The sequence below is a fragment of the Sinocyclocheilus anshuiensis genome, unplaced genomic scaffold (assembly GCF_001515605.1).
Source record: "Sinocyclocheilus anshuiensis isolate Anshui unplaced genomic scaffold, SAMN03320099.WGS_v1.1 scaffold1423, whole genome shotgun sequence".
Taxonomy (NCBI): Eukaryota; Metazoa; Chordata; class Actinopteri; order Cypriniformes; family Cyprinidae; genus Sinocyclocheilus; species Sinocyclocheilus anshuiensis.
Window position 1 is genome coordinate 703,158 of NW_015536552.1, and position 27,687 is coordinate 730,844.

Here is a 27,687-nt window from a genome sequence, read left to right on the forward strand (position 1 = left end):
CAAGTGGCCACGCCCTTAATTATGCAGAACTTTAAGACTTAATATAATTTAAACGGATGAGTTATAAAAAATTCACCCCCCTCACAGTTGTCATGAAGGGCAAAATTAGCTATATAGACCAAAATCATTTTTTGAACCAGGCTGTAAACGTTTTTTTCCTGCTGTAAAATTGGGCATTTTAACATGGGGAGTCTATGGGATTGACTCCCTTTTGCAGCCAGCCTCTAGCGGCCAGTTGATGAATTACAGTTTAAGTCACTTCCTTGTTGGCTTCACGAGGGAGAGCGGGAGGTTGCCGCTTGCATTAAACTGAAAGATTGCCAGCTGTGAATTATGACCAAAACTCCATTTACTCTATGTAGCTTTACCTGCAGTATAAGGAGAGCGGTGATTAGCGCTTTAAATGCTGCCAGACATCTGAAAGACAGAAGCCTCGTCCCTGCAGTGATTGATGCGACTCATGTGGTTCTGAATGGCTTTGCTGTCACAGATAAAGGGCCACAGACCAGATCGAAGTGGACAGGCCAGTGTTACCCTCCGGCAGCATCCTGTGTCGTTAGAGAAACTCACCTCAGCCGGTCTGACAGCCTCCCCTCCGGCCAGTCGACAAGTCAGGCCCATAAAAACACCTGCTTGGCAGATAGAGATGTGAGTGAACGGATCCCCTCAAGGGAAGGGTATAGAAACAAGGGGTGGCACCTTAATATCCAAAGCAGAAAATACGGCTCGAAATGTACTTAAACTAGAGTTAAGGGACATAATGGATTTTACAAAGTGAATAAAAGCCGCTCCATCAATTGCCAGGAATGATTTTGTAGCAGAGGAAGTTTTGCTTGCCGTCTTGGAGAACTAAAATAAAGGGGAGTGCTGCCATCTAGTGGACATGATATGACAAGCTCAGCAAAGCTAGGCTAGCAAGGTTGAAGTACAAAAGCTAAAATAAGATTAATATGGACAATAAGGGAGAAAAGACATTAAACACAATATTAAGCCATTTTATCATTTTTAAATAATCAAATGCTTCTTAGTTTTTATTAGATTTGATTCAGTGTGTAACCCACAAAAAATGAGTCCTTCAAAGCGTTAAACCATTATAATGATTATTTTACATTATGCAAAATAAAATAATCAAGAAGAAAAGAAAATAACAAGTAGAACATTTAAAGTGATTTTTTTTTACAGGAAAATATACAGTACATCTGGCAAATATGGAGTTGTTTAGTGTTGTATAAGTAGGAAAAGAAGTCAACATCTTATTTGTTATGATGATGTACACAATGAATATTACACAATTGTTTCACTTAGGTTCACAACGAGGCATTTTTTGTTTTTTTACATTTGAAGCACAATATTTTACAGTTTTTAGCAGAATGTCCTCCATTGTTGGCCAAAAAAGGGTGATTCAATTGATATAAAAATATGAAAAGAAAATGCTTTAAAAAGGAACAATTACATGATAGATATTTGCACATCCCCTGCACCACCGAAGTTAAACGGAAAGGACAACATTCATTTAAACACAAATCAAACAGTAGTGGCATTTGTAATAATTTACACAATACACTATGTAATTTTCAAAATCCAATTATGTAGCTTGATTCATTCTGCAAATGGGCCTTAACCAAAAAATAAAGGTTTGTAAAGTACATTGACAGGAAGTGTCTATTTAATGGGATACTTCTGCTGTGATTAACCTTTTTACAATAGATTTCCATCCTATAACTGCCCAAAGAAAATATGGGACTTACTTGACATACAAAGCCCTTATGATTCATATGTCCAGACTACATGCATTAGACTCATTAAGAACACATGCCAGTGTTACTTCTGTAACACCGTACTTGCGTAGTTATAGCGAATTTATGTCTTATTAAGATAGTATGCTACAGTTTTTGATTTTATATGATCGATATATTCTAAATCAATTTTCAAGTCAATTTTGGTGTATGCTGCATATTTTATTTCATATATATATGTGTGTATATATGTATATGTTTTGGTACCTTTTATAAGACAATAAAATATGTAGTTATAGTTACTCTTTCAGTAGTTACAAAACCGCTAGTAAAAATATGAATCCCTCCATCCATTCATCATTTATCAATCTCTTTGTCCACTAAACCTTTATGGCTATCTTCCCACGTCAAACCTAAACTCTCAAAACACCTTTCATGCCTTTCATGAACGGTTGTGCATCGTGAAACACTTTAATACAGCATAAACTATGGCATTTTTAAAAGAAAGAAAAAGCGTATACTATTTTTTCCCCCATTGTGACTACGGTAAATACAGTACAGGATCTCACATCCCTCCAAATGTTTGATTTCTTTTACATCCTTCATTATCATCTTCACGGAGTGCACGAAAAGAATCACCTGCGAATTGCCTGCAATAATATCCGTTTCTTTAAAAACTGCATGAATGAGAGCAAAAGACACAGATAGGCATCGATGAAGCAAGGAAAGCCCAAGATGGAAAAAAAATTTTTTTTTAGTTTTTCGTTATTAGTAACTTGGGTGTTTAAAACACACATAAAACCACCTGCATTAGATACAACACTTCTAAATTTGAAAAAGCTTTAAGAAAACTCAGTTTTGGCCAGTGAGGCAACCTGTTGTTTGTTCAGCGCGGTTGTTTGGTGATTTACCCTCACTGTAGATGTTGATTAATAACGGGTGCTGCATCTCGCTTAGGCTGGCAGGTGAGTTTGTGGCTTGTGGGTCTGGTTGGCCATTCGGCCGAGCGTCGTGGTCAGTTGGGGCCGCTGAATCTGAAATTTCAGAGTAGACGACGATTCTTTTTGGTGGTTCAAACCCTGAAAGATACAAGATACAACCACATAGCAGTGCATACTCGTGTCATTCCAAACCTATTCCAAAATACAGGTTTGAAACAACATGAGGGTGAGAAAAAACAACAACAACAGAATACAGCCTTGTATGGAAAAATATTTGATATAAAAAAATTTAAAAAGAAAAAAAAAAAACTTTAATAATTTCTCTTATAATTAAGAAATAATTTAATTATTTTAATTAAATTATGAAATTATAATAGAATTTATTAATTATTTACTTAATTAAAAAATAATTAAATTAACAGTTAAAAAAACAATTAAGCTGAATTTTCAGCATCATTACTCCAGCCTTCAGTGTCACATGATCCTTCAGAAATCAATGTAATATGCTGATTTGCTGCTCAATAAACATTTATTATAATTATCAATGTTGAAAACAGTTTTTTTCCTTTTAATATATCTGTGGAAACTGTGATGCACTACCATTTAAAAGTCTGGTAAGATTGAAAAAAAAATAATAAGAAGAACCATTGTTAATTGAGCACCAATAATAAAGGAAAATAACTGAGCACCAAATCAGCATATATGAATGATTTCTGAAGGATCCAGACACTGAAGACTGGAGTAATGGCTTCTAATAATATTACAATTAATATTACTGTTTGTACTTCATTTTTGATTCAATAAATGCTGTCTTGATGAGCATAAGAGATTTCTTTGAAAAAAAAATCAATTTCAGTTATTCCAAACATTTGAAAATTAGTGTATGCAATCAATTTTTAATTTTCTAATAATTTTAAAATATTTTTTATTTATAATCAGTTCATGTTGCTGTATAAATGGTTAATAATCTAAAACTCCAAAGTACCCTGGTAAATTTCAGTGTCTGCGCAGCATCAGAAAGGACTCCAATTCAGCAGATGGTCTCCAGGTGACACTGGTTCTGTAAGACATTTTCAAAAGAAAGAAAATGACATTTACATTTAAGATGACACAAGAAAGACAATCCAGATGAATATGGTTGGCTGTTGATTCTTTGAGGATAGCAAGATGTGAAGGAAATAAGGTCACAATACCAGATGTGTTAGGAGTCATCAGGTAGGGTCAGTCACGCTGGCCGAACTGGAAATAGAAACAGAGCTTGCCTTTACCGTGTCATTCCACTGACGTGGAAGGTCCTCTGGCTCTGGAGGGTAGGACATCCAAGACGGGCTCCGATAGGAGGACGGTGGAGACAGGACGAAGTAGTCAGAGTAGCCGGGGCGGTTGGCAGATATGGCATATACTGCTGTCATTGGGTTTCCTGCCAAACAATGGAAGGCAGATAAAAATCAGTATCATGGTAATACTATAGTTTTTTCATGTACTATGGTAAAACTATATATATATATTACATCTATAGTACTATGGTAATAACATCATTTTTTGAAGTATACCATGATAGTCTTAGCATGACATGTCAAAACTGTTTTTTTACACTGTAAAACATGTACATGTAAAAAAGGCTTTACCAAAAACAGTGGTATTATCAATGTACATGTAAAAAACAAAACAAAACAATGGTTTTATCATGGTACATTTGATTTTACCATAATACATGCCAACAACTGGTATTATCAATGTACATGTAAAAATATTATGGTATTACCATGGTATATGTGATCTGATATTAGTACAAAAATCAATATTGTTATTATATTTTCCCTTACATCTGGATCAGGAGCTAAACCTAGTGTTCTACTTTAAAACGGATCTGTTTACCAAACGCACTGACCTGAGTAGCTTGTCATAGACTCGTCGACGGTAACAGCAGGGAAAGGAGCTCGGTTGATTGGCAGGTAGGGGGTGCCATTGTGCTGACTCATCTCTGAGGCCTCAGACACACGAGGCTTCAGACTCATGTCTGGTGTGGAGCTACAATATGAGATAAAGATGTCTTGTTATAATGTGATCAAACCACCAGGGGGCAACGCTGGCCAGCATCGCCTCAGAGCCGCATAACACACCTCAATGCAGTCAGCAGCACTGACAACCATGCAAAACACCTTTAATGCATGCCAGCCACAGCATCTCAGAGGAGAAACGCTTATATAAATAAATGTGATGCTGTAATGATGTGCTATGACAGGGAAAAAAAGTGCAAAAAACCCTGTCGCTGGGACAGTAGCCTCAGATGTTCATAAACATCGATTGGAAATGTATTTCTACCATATCTACCTCTAAAGGGCAAAGTGAGAGTCAATAATCATCAGAAAACTGATGAAGCAGTTAAGAAAAAAAGAATGAATTAAAAAAGATAAATCAATAGATATAATTTTAAAAAAGATAAATCAATATATCGTAATTATTCACATGTGGATAAAGTATTTGCTATTTGATTTTTATATATATTTAAAAAGCAATTAATTAAAAAATGCAGATAAACAAGCAAACTGTAACTTAATATTTTACTAATTACTAATATAGAAATATTGCTGAATAAAAATAGAAAATAATGAAAATAATTCTGTTTTTCTAATTCTGAAAATACATTTCTCATTACAAGATGGCTAATAAATGCATTTTTAAGTTGTTCAAATTTAGGATCGTAAATTCTTAATTTATCTACATGCTAAATGTTGATTTCTTGATTGATAAGTTCATTTCTAAATTTGATTCATCATTTTTTTCAAATGATCACTGACACATTTGGACTGCCATAAAAGGATACATATAATTTGTATCTTTTGGGTAAAGATATGATACAAAACCACACTAAACCACAACAAAATAAAATGGACGATCCAAATATGAGTATGCATGTGTATTTTAAGGTTTCTCTCACCATTTTAGAGAAGTATATATTTAATATAAAATACTCCATAAAAAGATAAATCTATATAATTAAAATACAAAAGAAATATATATAGTTTGCGCCAATGTGTGCAAATGCTATAAATTTATAATATAATATATTATAATAAGGTAATATAATAATATATATTTAAGTTTAGTTATATATTTTCAATTGATTTTATGCTTGATTTTGTAGCATGCATTTAAACATTGCTATAAATATATGTGACCCTGGACCACAAAAGCAGTCTTAAGTCGCTGGGGTATATTTGTAGCAATAGCCAAAGCATGAAGCAGCATTTACTACACAGAGTTGTTGTTCACTGACAAGCTGCGCAAAACCACGATCATATATGAACGTGGTTTTGCGCAGCTTCTCAGAGCTTCTTTTTTTGGGGGTTTTGCACCCTCAGATTCCAGATATTCAAATAGTTGTATCTCGACCAAATATTTTCCAATCCTAACAAACCATATATCAATGGAAAGCTTATTTATTTAGCTTGTGATGTATAAATCTCAATTTTGAAAAATTGACACTTAAGACTGGTTTAGTGGTCCAGGGTCACATATAATATAATATAATATAATATAATGCAAGATCCAAATATGAGTGTGAATGTGTATTTTAGGGTTTCTCTTACCCTCTTAGTGAAGTTCCAGGTGGGGCTCTTGGAGGAATGAGGGGTGGCGGGGAACCCAAACCCATATCAGGCAGCTGGGTAAACCTGAATCCCTGCAAAGCCAAGCACAATCACCAAATGAACTTTCTGAAAACTAATATGATGACATATATCAACATATCACCCTATATGCTCAAGCTGTTTTCCCAAAATCAATATAAACAATCAAATTAACTGCAAACATCAGAATCAGAATCAGAATCAGTGGTGTTGAAGAATGGCACTCACTGGTTTGGGGAGGCTACACTGGTGCATATCCGGCCCCAAGGAGGAGCCGCGCTGTAGAGCTCCACTGGGGTGGTTCATAGTCCCAGGTGCGCTGGTAACTCCATCCAGGTAACGGCTACCGTGGCTGGGGTTGTACGGACTGTGAGGGTGATGGTGATGGTGGTGGTGGTTGCCCGGGTTTGGCTCGGCAGAGGCCAAACCAAAGGCGTTGTCCAAGAGGAGGTGCATCTGCTGCCTCACTTCATCGATGGAGGGCTGCGAGCTCAAGGTGGACGAGTCCGAGTGACCTTTGACCTGGTGACCACCGCCAAAACCCAAGGAACTCAGAAGATGGTCCACATCTGTCTCTTCAAATGGCTCGGGCTCACCCTGAGGTGGGTTCAATGATGAGTCATCATCAAATGATTAGTTAAATATTTTTACTTAATTTTTGTCAAATATTTTCAGGTTTAAATGTTTCAAAGTGCTGAATCTTTCTATTCATTTGTAGTTTTAATTAAGATTTTAAATCACATTTTTTTAGAGAAGACTTTTGGATATTTTCATAGGGTCACCTGCATTGCAAATACTCATACTCAACATCTTTTAGTTTCCCTCAAATGTCTGTACCCTTAAACATCAATTAAAAATGAATTTCTACCTTACCTACCCCTTTGGGCAATGTGAGTCAATAACGTGACAGTCAATAATCAATTGAAAAGCTGACATTTCTATTAAGAAAAAAAAATAAATCAATATATTTATTGAAAAAAGATAAATGTATAAATAAATGTTATTAACATGTGGATAAAGTATCTGTTATTTGATAAAAACGTTAACATTCAAAAATGTATTAATAAAAATGTAAATAAATAAGCAAATGAAAACTAAATATTTTACCAATTACTATTACAGAAATAATAGTGATAAAACTAAAACTATTAATGATAACAATGAAAATATTTAAATAAACATTTAAATAAATAAGATTTTTTAATTTATACAAGTGTAAGAGATTCTTAATTTATCATCTCAAGCTCTCTACCGTCATAAACTGGACTTAAAGTTAGAGCTAAAGGTAATCGCCTTCATTTAAGCCTCAAAGCAAACTTGAGCTGATAGTCATTACTAAAGTGAAAAGAATCTCTGCCGGCTCCTTGAACTGTGAATGACATGCGCTGTGTGGAAAGACTACAGCAGAAGACTTTGGCCCTGTCCCAAATGGCACACTTCATGTGCACTTTCGGTCTTGAGGACTTACAATGGCCGCTACGTGCGCGTGTCCGTTAAGTCCACGAGACCGTAGGGTGTCCCATTCGTCATTTTAGCGTTCAGAAGGGTGCTCGCGAGCGCACTCTTTGCGGCCGCTATGTGCCCTCCATGCTCACTTCTGCTGAGCCCGCAAGCCTGCGAGCTACGCAGCCGACTTCTACCCAGCAGTCAAAGTGGCATTATGTCACGAAAGTGCTGACTCTGAGGAAGACCGTGAGGGTTTAGGGTGCCATTTGGGACAGGGCCTTTATAGCAGGGATATTGGGGATCCCATGATGCAAGAGGCTGGCAGCACTTACATCGTAGCCGCTGTTGCGGATGCCCCTCCCAGATCTCTCCCTCATGACCAGCATGTCCATCTCTGTCTCTACAGGGCTCGGGGTGTTCAGAGACTGCCTGCTCCAATATGCAGGTTCCCTGTGGGAATCACTGTTGAAAGAATGGTTGAAAAGTTCAGTATTGTCTCATGAACCAACTTGGTTATTGCAGTCATGGTTAATTTTACATTATGATTTATTTTTATTCTTATACACACTGAAATATTGATTTCCAAACACTGGAGAAGAGCATTTCAGCTCATTAAAGAGCTCTTTATTCATGCCCTGGGGAGAGTTTACTAAGAATGAATAGTGTTGTTTATTTGCATGAACTGTTATTTTAGCACACAATTTAATAAAAGGAATTATGCAAAGGCACAAACATTGTAGAAAAACTTATATATACACTATTGTTCAAAAATATGGAGTCAGTAAGATTTTTTTTTTAAAGAAATGAATAGAAATTAATAATTTTAATTAAAATTAAAATTGATCAAAAGTTACAGTAAAGACATTTATAATGTTACAAAAGATTTCCATTTAAAATATATTTTTTTAACTTTCTGTTGATCAAACAATCCTGAAAAAAAAAAGATCACAAAAATATTAAGCAGCACAGCTGTTTTCAACATTGACAGTAATATTAATATTTATTGAGCAGCAAATCAGCATATTAGAATGATTTCTGAAGGATCATGTAACACTGAAGACTGGAGTAATGATGCTGAAAATTCAGCTTTTTCCATCACAGGAATAAATGACAATTTAAAATATATTTAAATAGAAAAAAAGTTACTGTAAATTCTAAATTAATTGAAATTTCACAATATTGCTATTTTTACTATATTCTTTATCAAACAAATGCAGCCTTGGTAAGCATAAGAAACTTCCTTCAAAAACAAAAAATAAATATGAATGTATAAGTTTTTCATAAAATAAAAAACAAAGCATGCTAAATTTATTTAGCGCCATTTTATTTGAGAAATTATTATAAAAGAATTGCTTATATTTACTTATGTTTTTAATGTACACTGTGTGTAAATAGACAACACTATTAACAATATTATGTTATATTATATTATTGCAAAAGTGTCTTATCTGTTCAGTAAATTCACCCCATGATTTTAGCACATATACACTACATCTGAATCAATTCCACCTTTCATTTGCCTTTTTTACTCTGTATCTAGGAAAACGCAATTGGCTTCATTTTCTCAACATATTTTGGGATGACTATTAAAAGCAGGGATTTAATCTCCGACTACCTCCTACGGTACTTTACGTAAGTGGAGGGTTTCCTGTCCTCCTTCGGCCCCCTCAGATCTTCCAGGTCCAGGGAAGCATTCTCACACCTCAGCCGGTCTCGATGGCTGTACATGTGTCCGCTGCCACTCCCGCTCCCGCTGCTGCTAGTGACCGGCCCGTCACTGTAACCTTTCCTTTTAGCTTTTAACCTCAGCTTATTCCGGTAATGCTCGATGTCCGACTTCTGCTTCAGCCCCATGTTGACCTGCAGGTGAAAATCTGATGTTATTTATTTACTCCAATTTAGTGCTCCTCGGCTGACCGTAAGTGAGTCTACATAGAATCTTTTTTGCTGATCTAGAGGAAAATTTTGCGGAACATATTCTGTGTGGTGCCCAGTAAGTTGACAAGCACTCAAAACAGGTAAAAATAAATCAATGATAAAAACCTCCTAATGAGGTGGCCCCTCTCCATAATGACAGCAAGCTCACCTCTCCGTTCAGGATGACAGAGTCTTGGCTGTGATTGGAGGAGTCAGGATAGGAATAGTTGAGTGGGGCAGCCATAGGCTTGATGGTGATGAGGCGTAGAGAGCCAGTTAGAGACTCATAATGGTCTGCAAACAGACACAGGAGACTCATGCAGTCATAAAATTACAGTAGGAGGGTAAAAAGGGGATCAGCAAAGAGAAGCAGTAAATACTCAAAAACAGAGTCTGACACTAGACACTGGTCCACAATATACTGAGCAATCACTTATTTATAGGGTTTGGGGGTTTAATGGTGTGTGAGATATCTTAGATGGCAAAGCTCCTGTATATAAAAAAAATCAGAATGAGAATAATATTACTGTGTCGTTGTTTTAAGACTTTCAGTACCCTCATAAAACATTTATGAGAACTAAATACTTATAAAAACTTGTTACAGATCCAGTTACAGAACTGATGTTTCTTAACATTATGTTCTAGTGTTTAAACACTTTTTTTTTTTTCAAAACAAAACAAAACCAGTTTTTTTATGTTCAGTAAAAATATTTATTGTAACATTTATTATAAATATAAATAAAATTTTTTATTTAATTTTCTTACATCAGTGGCAAAACTTTTGGTTTTTAGCAAAAAATTTAGTATTAATATAATATAATATAATATTATATAATCTCTATGCAAAAGCACAAACATTTTATAAATTATATACATATTTAATTATATATATTTTTAAAGAAATAACACATTTATCCAGCAAGGACGCATTAAATTGATCAAAAATAATAAGTAAATGATTTATAATGTTTACAAATATTTATATCTCAAGTAATGCTGTTTTTTAATATTCTATTCATCAAAGAATGTATCACAGTTTCCACAAAAATTAAATAATATAATACAATATAATATAATAATCTGTGTTAAAAATGTATAATCATTTTTAACACTTACAAATGTTTACTATTTAAGTTCTCTAAAGTTATAAATATATAAGATATATTTTTTTACTAATCTTATAATCTTAATTTTTCTTAAAATAAAAATTAAGATAATATCTTATGCAATTTTACTTTTAAAGTAAATTTTTAATTATATTTAAATTTTTTTTAACTGGAAAACGACAAAAAATACTTTATTTCAGAAATTAAAAACGTAAATATTTTTTTTTTAAATCGATTAACTAGATCCAGCGTTCCTGATTGTAATTATGGGTTTCATAAATGGGTTATGATCCTAAGGAATGTGAATTGTGTTGCTCCTTTCATTTCTGTCTTTCTCACCATTTCTTGTGTGTTGCTCTTCTTTGGGTGCTTTCTGCGCCGTTGATCTCCGAGCTGTGGAGCTTCTGCCCGTGTTCAGCTTCCCAGATTCATTGCTCGAAACAGAGCCGTCCTCGCTTGGCAACCTGCTGCGGGTAGCCATGGCAACAGAGGCAATGGTTAGTTTGCTGCATGCAGTATAATGCAGGGTTAACAGTTGCCTTGCAGGGTCCTCTGGCCTCAGTTAACCTGCGTTAAATTGCAGTGGTGTCATTTAGCAGACATCACCGTAGGGTGAGCATCTACTCATCATGTTTTGTGCCATTTAAACAAATGTTCAACAACAGGATGAAGCCTGCTCTGGAACAGCAACCACAATGAGCCACAGACCATCATATCAGAATGCACATCATGTGCTGGCGAGAGTTCTAACACATCACTACTGGAAAGATTGTTGGCAAGCATATCACATTAACACTGACTTGCTAGGATGAAGGAAATCTACAGACAATTGTTTATGGCATATAACTAAGAATTGTGAAGAAACTAAACAGGTCCCACGAGACCCATATCATGAAATAATGGTCCATTACCATTCAGTGTAACAGATATATTTATGTAAAAATTGGAACAATGTACTTATGCTAACATGTACTTATTAAAGGGGTCATATGATGCTATTTTAAAGATCATTATTTTGTGTATTTGGTGTAACAGAATATGTTGACATGCTTTAATGTTCAAAAAACACATTATTTTTCAAATACTGTACATTATTGTAGGTCCTCTATGCCCCGATGACCCCTTTAAAATATATAAAAGAAAAAGAGATCATACTAAATTTTATTATATTTTAAATAATTAAACACTTCTTGCTGACAAATGCGTAAAATTTAGTGGTTTGAAGGATACTGGCAAAGATTGGTAAAGTTGGTTTAAAATTACAATTAATTAGTATTTGGGGGCTGAACTGTGATCCTTTTTTTTAAGATTAAAAAAATTTAATTAGATAAGATAAGATTTTTTGGTATATGAACTATTGTTACACTAAATGATATTTTAGTGGGTGTCTTCTGTAAATCATGGTCAAATGTATAACAGTTGTAATTTTTTTTGCTCAAAAATCAATTGTGAAAATTGTTTGAGTTTAATACGACACAATCTAGTATACAGAGAAAAAATAAATACATTTAAACTGTATTAAACTTTTATTGTTTTGATGCTTGAAAACCCCCTTATTTTCCTCTGGCCCATAGGTAGACTGATAGGTAGATAGATAGATAAATATATTGTAAATTATTAAAAATTTTCATTTAAATTATTTAATTATTTTAACAAATTTACATATATATAGAGAGAGAGAGATAGAAGGCCAGCACTTTTTCTCCTTTATACCAAGGGGCCAGATCACTAATCCACATCACGTCTTACACAATTTCCTTTTTATTGAAGGAAATCAAACTATAATTAATTTTTTTAAAAGATTTTATTAACTATAAAACTTGTGCAGTTATGCTAATTAAAATAGGAAATTTTGTTGTCAGTTGACAAGCAATATTACCCCAACAAGCCAATGTATCTCTATTGCATTGTCTGTAAATTTGCAACAAACAAATGTACAGAGGTACTATTTTTGATTAGCAGTCTACAGAACATTCTCAACACAACCTAAGAGGACAGTTTAAAAATTGCTTATTCAAAAAATAGTTATTCCAAATGGCACCATAATATAATGGTCTCTGCAGGATTTTTAAAATCAAATTTAAGACTTTTAAAGACCTTTTTAAGACCTGCACTTCACATTTCAGCCTTTAAACATGTTTTATGAAAGTCAAATTATCAATTATTTTATTAATTTAAACAACTATTATCAATCAATTATTTTATGAATTACATAACATATAAATATATCTTAGCGTCTTAATTGTTTAGATTTTTATAATGCATTAGCTTCTTGTCGATCCACTGGTTCACACTTAAAAACATGGGTTGATTTTCACATTGGTCTGAACAAAAACAGCAGACAGGCTGATTGAAAATACAAATTCATTCTCTGACAGCAGGAGGCGCTTTCGGAACAGCAGAAATAAAGCGGTTTCCCTGGTAACAGCAGTACACAAAGCAGCGCTGCAGTTATTCAATAAAATCATAGCCTTTTGAAGTTTAACCATCACATCGCAGTTCTTGTCTTTCCGTCCCCAAATTAAAGACCTCTCAAAATCATGATTAAAACTTTCTTGTACCATTTAAGAGTTTTGTGGCTTTAAATGTGATACAATTAAATTGAAGACTTTTTAAGGACCCGCGGAAACCCTAATTAATACAGGGAGCGGCTGGAAACTATAGCGACTGGTTGGAGTTAGTATTAACATCATAAACTGAAAGCAACTTTTCATAAGTTTTAAAATTGATCATCTGAGTCTACTATGATCCAGCGCACTGTACTAAAAGACACTGCGGGCTGCCAGTTGCCCATCCCTGATATATAAAAATAATGTGAAAATGATTTGTTCACAATAATACACTGTAATGAATGTCCACTGATAGCAAGATGGAGTGAACCCAAGTTAAGGTTTATTAAACAAAAACGTGAATCCAATACAAAACAAAGACTTGAATAAAACTGACTTGACTGACTTGAAAACATGAACTTGAACATAAACATAGCAAACTCTCCAATAGCGGCTATATATATATATATATATATATATATATATACTGTATATTAGTGGTGTCAAAATTAGCGCGTTAATGCAGGCGATAAATTTTTTTCAGTTTAACGCATTAAAAATATTTAACGAAATTAACGCAGGGCTAGGGTTGGCCACCCCACTCACAAATGCTGCTTCTGTCACTTTTTCTCTTGACAAGAAGTGCATTTATTCAGTGGCAGAACGACTGAGAACGGGAGACGTTTCAGATGCGTGCTCCATTTCACTTCAGCGGCAGGCGCAAGTCAAGCGAGCGCGGAAACGGTACTGTGCTCGCAGCGCGTGCTCTTCAATTGCACGCACAAAGGCGCCGGCGTAATTATACTGTAATGTTGAATGGCTAAATGGCTATAGTTAAATATTGGGGGTGGGGCAATTTTATAGAGAAATCAGTATTGGTATCATTGATACTGGATACTGGTCATAAAAAAGATGCAATTAAACAAATATAAAAAAAATACTGTCTTTATGTTGTTTGTACATTAATTTGAAGATTGAATGTGAAATTATTGCAATATAAAAGTATATTAAAAAACTTTAATGTTAGGTGGGATTAATCGCGATTAATTTCAGAAAAATGTGCGATTAATTAGTACATTTTTTTAATCGATTGACAGCACTAATAATATATATATATATGTATCAAACAATGGGGTCACATGACACAATTCAATTAATGAGAATGTGATACATACAACCAAGTAACCAATAGGTGCGTTCGACTTGAAGCACGGCTACAGACGGCAGTCAACAAGAGTAGCCGCTTGCAGTCGGGGGCGGAGTTGAAAACGGAGTCGCCAAGCCGGACACTTTCTGTTCCAGTTAGTGATGCTCGCGTGGTGTTTGCATACTATTTGTCAAATATACAGACGTTTCAGAAACGTTTTCATGAGCAACAGATATATACTGACTATATACTGCTTAATACATCGCCATCTGTTCAAGAATAAAGTTCAACGTAAATATATACTATTTAAATACTAATAAAGTGGGGGAATATATGCTTTCATCAGTGTTTTATAATAAACGTGACTCAATATAACATTGTGACTACAGTAAAAAAGCTTTTACTGTTCTAAAAACAGATTTGTGGCTATTATTGGAATTGAAAAGGTTACAATAAACCCGAAACACACGTGATAGTTGTCATGCGGTGAATCTGGCCAATCGTGAAATGGCTGTGTTGTAATCAATGCTCCTGCAGCCACTCTGGAGAAACTGCGCCGGCTGAGTCAGCTCTCGAAATGCTCTCGCGGTGCTTTGATGCCACACGTGACAGTGACGTGGCGTTGGCGCCGTCTCAAGTCGGACAAAATTACTAACCGGCATGCACTGCTTCAAGTCAGATTGCGATCGATCTGCGCAGTGCTGCATGAAGTCGAACGCACCTATTGAGAACAAGACACATGAACAAAATGACCACATGGCAGGATCACATGACAGGGTCAGGGAAACACATGACAAGTCAGGAACCAAGACAAGAAAATACAGAATAAAAGACAAGAAAACCTAAACAAGAAACAAAACTCAAAAACCAGCGTGACATACATTTATATTCATATATGTATTCATGTATGAAATCATAATCAGTCCACCATTTTCTCAATAAATCTGTTTTACTCAGAAAAACAGAAATCAAGTGAGCTCAAAATGGGGCTCTACATCGATTTTATACTTTAATTTTAGATTATAACATCCATAAAGCTCAAGGAACCATAAAAGCAATTACCTATAATTACAGAAACAAGGACTATTTCATTTTCACATCAAAATCAAAGCTTCAACCGAAACCCATCTCTCTCCAAGAAGAAGGTAATAAAGCACAGTCAACAAAATATGAATATTTCATGAAATCTGCTAATCTCTAAGGCTTGCGTGCCAACAATCTGCCATGCACTTAACACCCAGCCCCGCTGGACTCGTCACCGCCACCGCCGCACGAACACACGCACATGTCTTCTAGATCTGACACAGTCGGGCAGAAGCGAGCCTTGCCCAAGCTGCCTATGGGCACACTGAATCATACATAATTCTGTAGCTGTGAGTGTACTTAGCTTCCCTGCATCTCTGTCTGTCTCTGCCAGGTTTAAATGCTCGCGTATTTACCGCATTTGCTTTTCCAAATAATTATTTCCCCGGCCCTGCTCTCTTCAGGCTCATTTGATTTTAATCGAGCCACTCAGGAGAGATAACAAACGGCAGAATACATTTGTATTCTGACTAATAAGTGCGGATGCTAATAGAGAAAGAGTGAGAGAAAGGAGAAACAATGAGAGGGAGAGGAAAGAGAGGAGAAACGCAAAGCCACACTGTAACCATTTCAAGGATCAGTGCTTTTTGCTCTGTCGCACTGTCCCACGCACAACATAAAGGCATGCATATTTACGATCCCATGGCCCTCAGAGAGCGGTTAAGTAACCCAGAGAAATGGGAGATGCCGGGTGGTGAGTTTTAATGACCTTGAAGAGCTGAACGCTGATAAATTTCCTACCATCTTTCATTTGCATTTTTACGCGGGATCAGAAAAGGATCTTGGGAGGTTTCACTCTTTGTGAAGAAAGAAAGACATTTCTCTAAAGCAATGTGGATAAAGAATAACACAAAAAAATTAATCTGAAGAATCAAGTGCTTTAAATCCAGTGAAAACTGTATGATTTGATCTGTCCTTTACATATTTTGCTTGTTTGATACGACCCTGGTGAGATGCATAATAGTCTTAATATATATGATATACATATTAGTTATGACTTTGGTCTCAAATAAACAGCACTGACTGGCCATTTGTATTTCATAACACCATTTTGAAATTTCATAACACAATTGAAATATGACTGAAATATAAACCCAAGCATGTCATTATGCTAAATTCAGTAATACTATGTCTTTATTTTTTATTTATTTTATTTTTTTTTAATTGTTATTATTTTTATTTTTACAAAAGCCTTTTGTCACAGGACGAAAGTGGGCATTTGTCAACTACTCATTTTTCAGGTCATTTTGATCAATTATAGCGTGAAGGCAATAATTATATTTAAGGAATTCATCAATATTAAAATTCTACAGTATATTCTCCAAATATATTAAAGTTAAAACATTTATAATTAAATAAAGTTTTAAATTCTACAACAAATTCAATATTACCATTCAAAAGGGTCTGTAAGATTTTTTTATTTAAGAAATTAATATTATTCAGCAAGGATTCAATAACTTGATCAAAACTGACAGTAAAGACAATTATAATGTTAAAAAAAGATTTCCGTTTAAATGAATGCTGTTGTTTTATACTTTCTATTCACCAAAAAATCCTGAAATATCATGGTTTCCACAAAAACATTAAGCAGCACAACTGTTTTTAACATTGATAATAATAAGAAATGTTTCTTGAGCAGCAAATCAGTATATTAGGCGCGTGCTCTTCAATTGCACGCACAAAGGCGCCGGCGTGCGCTAGCCTGTATCCTTTCATATCAAAGCGCAAAATAAACTATACATGCATGCAATGCCGTGGTCAGTTAAAATTATACTGTAATGTTGAATGGCTATAGTCAATAGTTAAATATTGGGGGTGGGGCAATTTTATAGAGAAATCAGTATTGGTATCATTGATACTGGCCTTCAGTCATAAAAAAGATGCAATTAAACAAATATAAAAAAAATACTGTCTTTATGTTGTTTGTACATTAATTTGAAGATTGAATGTGAAATTATTGCAATATAAAAGTATATTAAAAAACTTTAATGTTAGGTGGGATTAATCGCGATTAATTTCAGAAAAATGTGCGATTAATTAGTACATTTTTTTAATCGATTGACAGCACTAATAATATATATATATATGTATCAAACAATGGGGTCACATGACACAATTCAATTAATGAGAATGTGATACATACAACCAAGTAACCAATAGGTGCGTTCGACTTGAAGCACGGCTACAGACGGCAGTCAACAAGAGTAGCCGCTTGCAGTCGGGGGCGGAGTTGAAAACGGAGTCGCCAAGCCGGACACTTTCTGTTCCAGTTAGTGATGCTCGCGTGGTGTTTGCATACTATTTGTCAAATATACAGACGTTTCAGAAACGTTTTCATGAGCAACAGATATATACTGATTATATACTGCTTAATACATCGCCATCTGTTCAAGAATAAAGTTCAACGTAAATATATACTATTTAAATACTAATAAAGTGGGGGAATATATGCTTTCATCAGTGTTTTATAATAAACGTGACTCAATATAACATTGTGACTACAGTAAAAAAGCTTTTACTGTTCTAAAAACAGATTTGTGGCTATTATTGGAATTGAAAAGGTTACAATAAACCCGAAACACACGTGATAGTTGTCATGCGGTGAATCTGGCCAATCGTGAAATGGCTGTGTCGTCGTCAATGCTCCTGCAGCCGCTCTGGAGAAACTGCGCCGGCTGAGTCAGCCAGCTGCTCTCGAAACGCTCTTGCGGTGCTTTGATGCCACACGTGACAGTGACGTGGCGTCGGCGCCATCTCAAGTCGGACAAAATTACTAACCGGCATGCACTGCTTCAAGTCAGATTGCGATCGATCTGCGCAGTGCTGCATGAAGTCGAACGCACCTATTGAGAACAAGACACATGAACAAAATGACCACATGGCAGGATCACATGACAGGGTCAGGGAAACACATGACAAGTCAGGAACCAAGACAAGAAAATACAGAATAAAAGACAAGAAAACCTAAACAAGAAACAAAACTCAAAAACCAGCGTGACATACATTTATATTCATATATGTATTCATGTATGAAATCATAATCAGTCCACCATTTTCTCAATAAATCTGTTTTACTCAGAAAAACAGAAATCAAGTGAGCTCAAAATGGGGCTCTACATCGATTTTATACTTTAATTTTAGATTATAACATCCATAAAGCTCAAGGAACCATAAAAGCAATTACCTATAATTACAGAAACAAGGACTATTTCATTTTCACATCAAAATCAAAGCTTCAACCGAAACCCATCTCTCTCCAAGAAGAAGGTAATAAAGCACAGTCAACAAAATATGAATATTTCATGAAATCTGCTAATCTCTAAGGCTTGCGTGCCAACAATCTGCCATGCACTTAACACCCAGCCCCGCTGGACTCGTCACCGCCACCGCCGCACGAACACACGCACATGTCTTCTAGATCTGACACAGTCGGGCAGAAGCGAGCCTTGCCCAAGCTGCCTATGGGCACACTGAATCATACATAATTCTGTAGCTGTGAGTGTACTTAGCTTCCCTGCATCTCTGTCTGTCTCTGCCAGGTTTAAATGCTCGCGTATTTACCGCATTTGCTTTTCCAAATAATTATTTCCCCGGCCCTGCTCTCTTCAGGCTCATTTGATTTTAATCGAGCCACTCAGGAGAGATAACAAACGGCAGAATACATTTGTATTCTGACTAATAAGTGCGGATGCTAATAGAGAAAGAGTGAGAGAAAGGAGAAACAATGAGAGGGAGAGGAAAGAGAGGAGAAACGCAAAGCCACACTGTAACCATTTCAAGGATCAGTGCTTTTTGCTCTGTCGCACTGTCCCACGCACAACATAAAGGCATGCATATTTACGATCCCATGGCCCTCAGAGAGCGGTTAAGTAACCCAGAGAAATGGGAGATGCCGGGTGGTGAGTTTTAATGACCTTGAAGAGCTGAACGCTGATAAATTTCCTACCATCTTTCATTTGCATTTTTACGCGGGATCAGAAAAGGATCTTGGGAGGTTTCACTCTTTGTGAAGAAAGAAAGACATTTCTCTAAAGCAATGTGGATAAAGAATAACACAAAAAAATTAATCTGAAGAATCAAGTGCTTTAAATCCAGTGAAAACTGTATGATTTGATCTGTCCTTTACATATTTTGCTTGTTTGATACGACCCTGGTGAGATGCATAATAGTCTTAATATATATGATATACATATTAGTTATGACTTTGGTCTCAAATAAACAGCACTGACTGGCCATTTGTATTTCATAACACCATTTTGAAATTTCATAACACAATTGAAATATGACTGAAATATAAACCCAAGCATGTCATTATGCTAAATTCAGTAATACTATGTCTTTATTTTTTATTTATTTTATTTTTTTTTAATTGTTATTATTTTTATTTTTACAAAAGCCTTTTGTCACAGGACGAAAGTGGGCATTTGTCAACTACTCATTTTTCAGGTCATTTTGATCAATTATAGCGTGAAGGCAATAATTATATTTAAGGAATTCATCAATATTAAAATTCTACAGTATATTCTCCAAATATATTAAAGTTAAAACATTTATAATTAAATAAAGTTTTAAATTCTACAACAAATTCAATATTACCATTCAAAAGGGTCTGTAAGATTTTTTTATTTAAGAAATTAATATTATTCAGCAAGGATTCAATAACTTGATCAAAACTGACAGTAAAGACAATTATAATGTTAAAAAAAGATTTCCGTTTAAATGAATGCTGTTGTTTTATACTTTCTATTCACCAAAAAATCCTGAAATATCATGGTTTCCACAAAAACATTAAGCAGCACAACTGTTTTTAACATTGATAATAATAAGAAATGTTTCTTGAGCAGCAAATCAGTATATTAGAATGATTTCTGAAGGATCATGTGACACTGAAGACTGGAGTAATGATGCTGAAAATTAAACTTTACCATCAAATAAATAAATTAAACATATTGAAATCGGAAACCGTTCTTTTAAATTGTAATAATATTTAACAATATTACAGTTTCTACTGTATTTTAGATAAAATAAATAAGAGACTTCTTGCATAAGAGATTTCTTTCAAAAACTTTCAAAAAAATTATTTACAAAATATTGATTTGCTTAAGATTTATCTGAGATTTTCTAAAGATTTACATTATTAAATGATTGCCATTTTAAAGCGTTAGATAACAGAAAAGGGTAATTTGAGTTTGCACAATTACTTATCAATTACAGATATGTATGCATGCAAATAAAAAAGACCAGAGGGAAAAATCATGACCAAAATCATACAGTGTGCACCGGGCAGATGTTGGCATTGGTGATTTGACTTTCTTCTTTCAGACGAATCCAGTCAGAGTTATATTAAAAATTGTCCTGGCTATTCCCAGCGTTACAATGGGGGTAAGTGGGTGTTGGTTGTCAACAGTCCAGAAGACGTGAAATAAAGTGCATGCATCCGTAATAAAACATCCCTCACACGGCTCCATGTGAGGCACGTTTTATTATGGATGTGCGCGCTTTATTTGACGACTTGTGGACTGTTCAACTGCAACACCCACTGACTGCAATGATAGAGCTTGAAATAGCCAGGATAATTTTTAATATAACTCCGACTGGATTCGTCTGAAAGAAAAAAAGTAATATACACCTAAGATGCTTCGAGGGTGAGTAAAACACAAGCTAATTTTTATTTTTGGGTGAACTAACCCTTTAAGCACACAGTGTACTTTGTTCTTCCCTTCACAGTTCTCAATGTCTTTGCCGCGTCTTAAAGTCAAGAGCCCAATCCGCTCTATGGTAATTATACGTCATACTTGAGGTGTACTTGATTTTTCAGCGGAAGAAGATAAGAAATGCAACTGAAATAGAACTGTGCAGTCATATCGGGTTGGATGGCTTTTAAAAGATTGATGCTCAGGCTTTAAAGGCTTTAGTGTTCTATAGAGAGTTGAGCATATACTATCATACTAGCTTATTCTATTTGGTACACCTAAAAATATGCACATACTTCCTTTGTTCTATAATAAAAGCACTCACCTGAGATGCATCTCCGTTGGCTGGGGTCTTTTTGAGGCCGTACCATCTTGTAACACCGCCACCCTGTCTTGTGTAAGAGGGGCATCCCGTACCGGGAGGGACAGGACAAGTGTTTCCTTGGTGACAGTGAGAGCCTCCTCACCTGGCCGGCCCATGTGCTGCTTGGCGTAGTCGAAACCCTGCACGGGCTGGACGGGAAATGATGCGCCGTGATTGGACAGGGGAGAAGAAAGTATAAGAGTTACACAATGCGGCATCGGGCATTTTATTTCAATCAGCAGAGGAATGCTGGCCATCCTAATTTATTCATGGGCTGAAGGTGCTTTGAGTCTAACTATATTTCATGGAGCCATGGGATATTTAATATGGTAGAGCTATGGAGCCCCTCGTTTTAATGAATTATGGATCAATCTCCTGCAGAACTGGGCACATGGAGGCAGGGTGCCTGTTGGATCTTTAAAAAAATGTATGTTCGTGTCACAGGGCGTTGCTGTTATCATATAAATGGGGAAAATCTGTGATTAATTCGATTAATAATTCATGAAAGGTTGCGCTTTGCACGTGGTGTTGTCACATCTACAAGATCTATTAGTGAGGTGTATCATTTCTACACCATCTGTGTCATCAAGCAGAATTGCAAAATAATTATGATGAATGTGCAATATTAAAATTCTGATAATTATTTTCATGTAATAGCTGATAGCCAATAAATAACCAATATTAAAATTGTGTAACATTTTGTAATAAATTAAAAATAAAACACAATAAATAGGCACCAATCATTAAAAAAAAAAAAAAATCTTAAAAAAAAAAATGCTAAAATAAAAATATCAATCATTCTAAATGCTATAATGGAATCATAATATTTTAATGTATTTTATATATAATTTTTTTGTTAATTATATATATACAAACAATTTAATTAAATGTATCAATGAATTTATTAAATAAATTAATGAATTTACATTTATTTACATTTTTATTATATACATTTATTTAAAAAAAACAAGTATATATATTTGTATAATTTATATTATAAATAAATTGTATATATGATTGATTTTAAATAATTTAAAAATAATTAATAAAATAAATAAATTAAATTACATTACATTTTAATATCGCTTGGTACTGATTTATTGTGCATTACTAGCTAAAATATTTTGACGACACCAAAAAGAAACAGCAAAAGTTCTGGGAAAAGCAGTATGATTTCAGTATCATCTCAGACCCCTTATATAAATCTTCGTTTAATCCAAGTTCAATTTGATTTAAGCATTGAATCCAGGTTGTAAGTCTTGCACGGGATGTGAACTGTGCAAACAAGCTGGGGAAACACATAAAGACTGTTCAAACACATCGACAGGTTGAAGCAAAAAGCATGCAAGCGGGCACACATGCAATTGATCCCGTCTGAGCCTGACAAATCATCAGTGTCGGTATCTGAAATCCTTATATGACTTTATTCTCATTTTAGATCATCCAGTGAACATTCACACACCTCCTCTAATTCCCTTACGCTAAACATGGGAAGCTCTTGCATGAAACCGGAACGCTTTATACACTGATCCACAAATTACTGTGCATAAGCAAAATCATGTTCCTGAAAGGACGTCTTAATTGGATGAAGCAGGGAAAGTTTTCAGATCGGAGAACATGGCTAAGAGGGAGCACGATCAAAGAGACGGTTATCATAATTACAATTGATTTGCATATTGTTTTACTCCATTACTAAAAACAATACAGTTCACTCAAAAAATACTGTCATCATTTACTCACCCTCATGTTTCATTCTCATATGACTTATGTTCTTCAGTGGAACACAAAAACAGAGGTTTAGCAGAATGCCGAAGCTGCTCTTTAACATTCAATTAAAGTGGATGGTGATCATGTACTGTCAAGCTCCAAAAAGGACAAAAAGTCCCATAAAACATCATAAAAGCCTTTTATGAAGTCTTTTGAAGCCATTTGATAACTTTACGTGAGGCACAGACTGAGTTGAAGTTGTTATTCATTGAAAAGTTTGCTTGACAGTTTTGGTCACCATTCATTTTCATTGTACAGAAAGAGCAGCTTAGACATTCTGCTAAACATTTGCATTCTACACAACAAAGAAACTCTCTTTTGCTCACCAAGGCTGCATTTATTTGATCAAAGATACAGTAAAAACAGTACAGTTTTGAAATATTATTACAATTTAAAATAACTGTTTTCTATTTGAATATAATTTGAAATGCAATTTATTCCTGTGATGCAAATCAGAATTTTCATCATCATTACTCCAGTCTTCAGTGTCACATGATCCTTCAGAAATAATTCTATACTGATTTGCTGCTCAAGAAATATATCTTATTATTATAATTTTATGATAATAATCATTTTATGTTGAAAACAGTTGAATATTTTTTTCATATTTTTGCGGAAACTGTGATACATTCTTCAAGGACAAATAAAACAAAGTTAATATTTGTAACTGTAAATGTCTTTATTGTCCGTTTTGATCAATTTAATGCATCCTTGCAGAATAAAAATATTAATTTCTTTGGAAACAAATCTTAATGACCTTAAATTAATTTACTATGAATAAATCCCTCTACACATCAACACATATAGCTGATCTCCTTCCTGTTAGATAATTTAATGTATCCCGTTTTAGATGAAAAGTCCTTGCAATCTATTTAAACTTCATCTAATTATGCATATATGTAACCTTGACATATTGCTCAGCTTGGGTTGGCCTAATTTCTTAACCTGCATCTGGATCTATTTGAAAGCCTCATAGTCCAAATGCGACAAAGAAATCATAATTACAGTAATACTATGGTAATACTCTTGCCCGTTCTGTTATTAATCATCGTCCTGCAATCTCAAATAGAGGTACAAGAAAGGAGATATTTGTGCTGTGCTGATCAAAGATATCCTCAGTGCGCTAGATCTTACTGAACACTTCATCGATTACACGGAGGACAGATAATCTTTTGTTTCCCCTTCCCCCTGCGGACTGATTTCCTGCAAGCACTGTCAACAAGAAGGATGTCTGGACTATAAACATGCAGCTAAGCACCAAGCACAAGCCAGAAATACCTGGTGGTGATAACTCCCATCTCTTCGATATGAGGTCTGGACAGGAAAAGTAGTGAAGACACAATTGGAGGGATATTTTGGGGGGGCGTTAAAGTGAAATTTGTCATTCCAAGGTTTGAAACAGCATGTGGTGACAATGTCAAGTGTTTGAGGAGCAAGCCACCATTTCAAAAGGTTATGTCCAGCAACATATTCAGATGTAAAATGAAAAATAAAAGGATTTTGTAAATAGTACGAAGGAAATCAGGATATTTTAGGGCTATTAGTTGTCAAAATGAGATGACATCATCGCTATGATAAAACAATGGGTCTCATTCCCTCATTTAAAATAATCCCCATTCATTAATATTGCAAAGAAGATAAAAACAAATCCACATATGAATCAAGCAGAAATTTTGTATGGGACATTTTCTTTTTGTGGTGAAGATGTTATCGGTTATAATAAATTACGGTTCTTATTAGAGCTATTAATATTATCAGGGGTGCACATAAGTGGTGTGCATACATGACCAAAATAAAAAATGCGCTGGGTAAACAAGTTCAGACCGCTTATTTGCATACCAACATGGGTGATAGCTGTTAATGACCAATTACAGTTTTAGATCGACTAACGCTAATACTGTATAAGATTTCCATTCGAACTGAAAACATAAATCTAGTCTAATATGTGCGCTGCTGAATATTATTATACGATAGTTATTATTTTCTGTTTTTAAAACATGGATTAAAATAACTTATTAATTTACATTGATCAATTTTACATACATACATACACACACACATATACAGTATGTAAGATGCATACATTTCTTCTACATGTTTTTGATGTAATTTAAATATATATATATATATATATATATATATATATATATAGTGGGTACGGAAAGTATTCAGACCCCCTTAAATTTTTCACTCTTTGTTATATTGCTATATATATATATAATAAATAACAAAATTTAATCTCTAAAAATGAAAAACTAGAAATGATTAGAAAATACAATAATACATAAAATATTAACATTTCATTTAAAAGTTATTTTAAATTATTTATGTAATTAATATATAAAATTATATTAAAAACAATTTAAACATGTTTTATTTATAAAATGGTTGTAGTTATTTTTTCTTTCAATTTTTTATTTTCAGAGAAATATCTGCCATAAATGTAAATAATTATCATTTTATCCTTGTCAGTCAGAATGTTAATATTGGTGTATCTCTATTTCAATTACTGGTGAATCAGACCCATTGTCACTGAACTTCCATAAAGTTATGTTTAATATTAAATGGATTTATTAATATGCTGCTGACATAACTGTCTCTGTTTGGACAAGACAGAGATGTGTTTATTTGAGGAGTCGTGGTTTGGAAGAGCCTACCTTGGTGCGGGGATGAAAATTGCGAAATGCGCTGGTTTTGAATACAGTTCGGTTTCTCCTGCATATGATAGCAACTGCCATAATCACCACAACCATCACCAGCGATACAGGTATCAGGACCGCCAGTATCCAGAGGTTACTAGGCAGATTCTTCACCACCGCTGTTTACACACAAACATAGATTGGAAATCAATAGACTCATTCACAATGCTTGCACATGTTTCCGCCACTTGCGTCTCCAGCACACTCTCTTACAGTAATCCAACTCCCCTCGGTCTCCTACTGTCTGTGGTTAGCTCCTAATGAGCTGAATCTGTCTTTCTGCTGTAGCTCTTATCTGGGAGATTAAACCCCCACTGTTGGGTCTGATTGTGTATTATTCATACAAAACTGGGGCTTTGCTCGTCTCCGGCAGACAAACTGGGCTTGACGCCCCAGTTGAGAGCTCAGTAAACTTGTGTAAACTCTCTACACCCAAATCCCCTGCGCTTTCTCTAGCACGAGATAGCTATAGACCTCATTTGGAAAAATAAGTCAGCATTATCATACTAACTTTATTTGGTTCCTTATTAAGTCAAAGTAGAATTTCCACTTTGAGTTAGAGTTTCACTTGATAAAACATTTCTGTTGTCTGTTCTTGCATTAATAAATGTAACAAGATTTTCACATTTTCTGCCATAAATGTGAGTGGAGCAAAATCTGATGCTAAGGTAATGGCAAAGCAAGGTTGCTAGCTAAGTACTTATTTGCCAACCCTGATATTTTGGTCTCTAGAATTGGCTTTGCGCGCTTCAGTATGTGTAGTAAACGAAACCGCGCATCTGCACCATTCACTCACACAAAGACACACAGAACATGTAAGATTCATATTTAAATAGTCTTTCTGCGGTTTAATATTCACAGACGCTAGTCCATATCGCCATTTGATTTAAGTGTACTGACCTACTTTTGATTTATCCATTCAAAATTTGGCAGATTCCGCGATATTCTGCATTATTATACAGTAAATTATATTTTTATGACTGGATTCTGCGATTCCATCCGCGTTTTCTGCATCACTGAAATCATAGGGCCCTAACTGATGAATTGCCAGTGTAAGACTATGTGCCAGGGCTCAGACCTGGACAGACCCAGCCCAATTTAACTCCTGGGGTCAAAACACCAAGAATGAGCATTAGCACCGCTAATATAAACTATAATGTACTAATCACTCTTGACACCTTAAACATATACAGAGTTCTGGCATGAAACTCTAGATGGCGCAGTCCGATAGGTCTAACTCAATCTGACCTAATGACATCATAATCACATGGCACAGATGATTGGTTCTCTCCTAGATCGGTAGCCAATGAGCTCGCTGCTCAACATTTAAATATATGACTAGTGCTGCCGTAGCAGTTGCAGCTTGCTTCAGAAACCCTCCACCTTCCCCAGCTCCACCTGTATAGATCTGCTACGAGGTGATTCATTATTTCATGCATGTTATTTTTGCAGCAGCAATATTTCTTACATGCTCACAGCAGCATGTTGTGGAAGTATTAGCAGTAGCAAGTCTCGGTACTTGCTCTGCCGCAGAAGCAGCAGCAGCGTAGCAGATCTATTCCACCAAGACCAAATACATTAACATTGCATTGTACATTACCATGCCA

General features: G+C 35.0%; 1 protein-coding gene across 4 annotated transcripts in view; it reads right to left on the reverse strand.

The window, feature by feature from the left end:
* Window positions 1-1,327: 1,327 nt before the first annotated feature.
* The window catches only part of LOC107701119 (UPF0606 protein KIAA1549L-like), a 57,234-nt gene continuing 30,874 nt past the window's right edge, over window positions 1,328-27,687 (reverse strand). The window contains exons 11-23 of one of the 4 annotated variants that reach the window (XM_016503074.1): window positions 26,039-26,199; window positions 24,660-24,695; window positions 21,576-21,763; window positions 11,118-11,245; window positions 9,842-9,966; window positions 9,371-9,615; window positions 8,088-8,217; window positions 6,538-6,906; window positions 6,271-6,362; window positions 4,569-4,708; window positions 3,940-4,082; window positions 3,663-3,737; window positions 1,328-2,815 (exon numbers count right to left, since the gene is read on the reverse strand). In XM_016503074.1, coding sequence (XP_016358560.1) covers window positions 3,708-3,737; window positions 3,940-4,082; window positions 4,569-4,708; window positions 6,271-6,362; window positions 6,538-6,906; window positions 8,088-8,217; window positions 9,371-9,615; window positions 9,842-9,966; window positions 11,118-11,245; window positions 21,576-21,763; window positions 24,660-24,695; window positions 26,039-26,199 — 1,787 coding nt within the window. In that variant the 3' untranslated portion in view covers window positions 1,328-2,815; window positions 3,663-3,707. Of the gene's footprint in view, window positions 2,816-3,662; window positions 3,738-3,939; window positions 4,098-4,568; window positions 4,709-6,270; window positions 6,363-6,537; window positions 6,907-8,087; window positions 8,218-9,370; window positions 9,616-9,841; window positions 9,967-11,117; window positions 11,246-21,575; window positions 21,764-24,659; window positions 24,696-26,038; window positions 26,200-27,687 lie in introns of all 4 variants that reach the window. The other 3 variants (XM_016503066.1, XM_016503060.1, XM_016503082.1) reach the window with 3 other exon arrangements.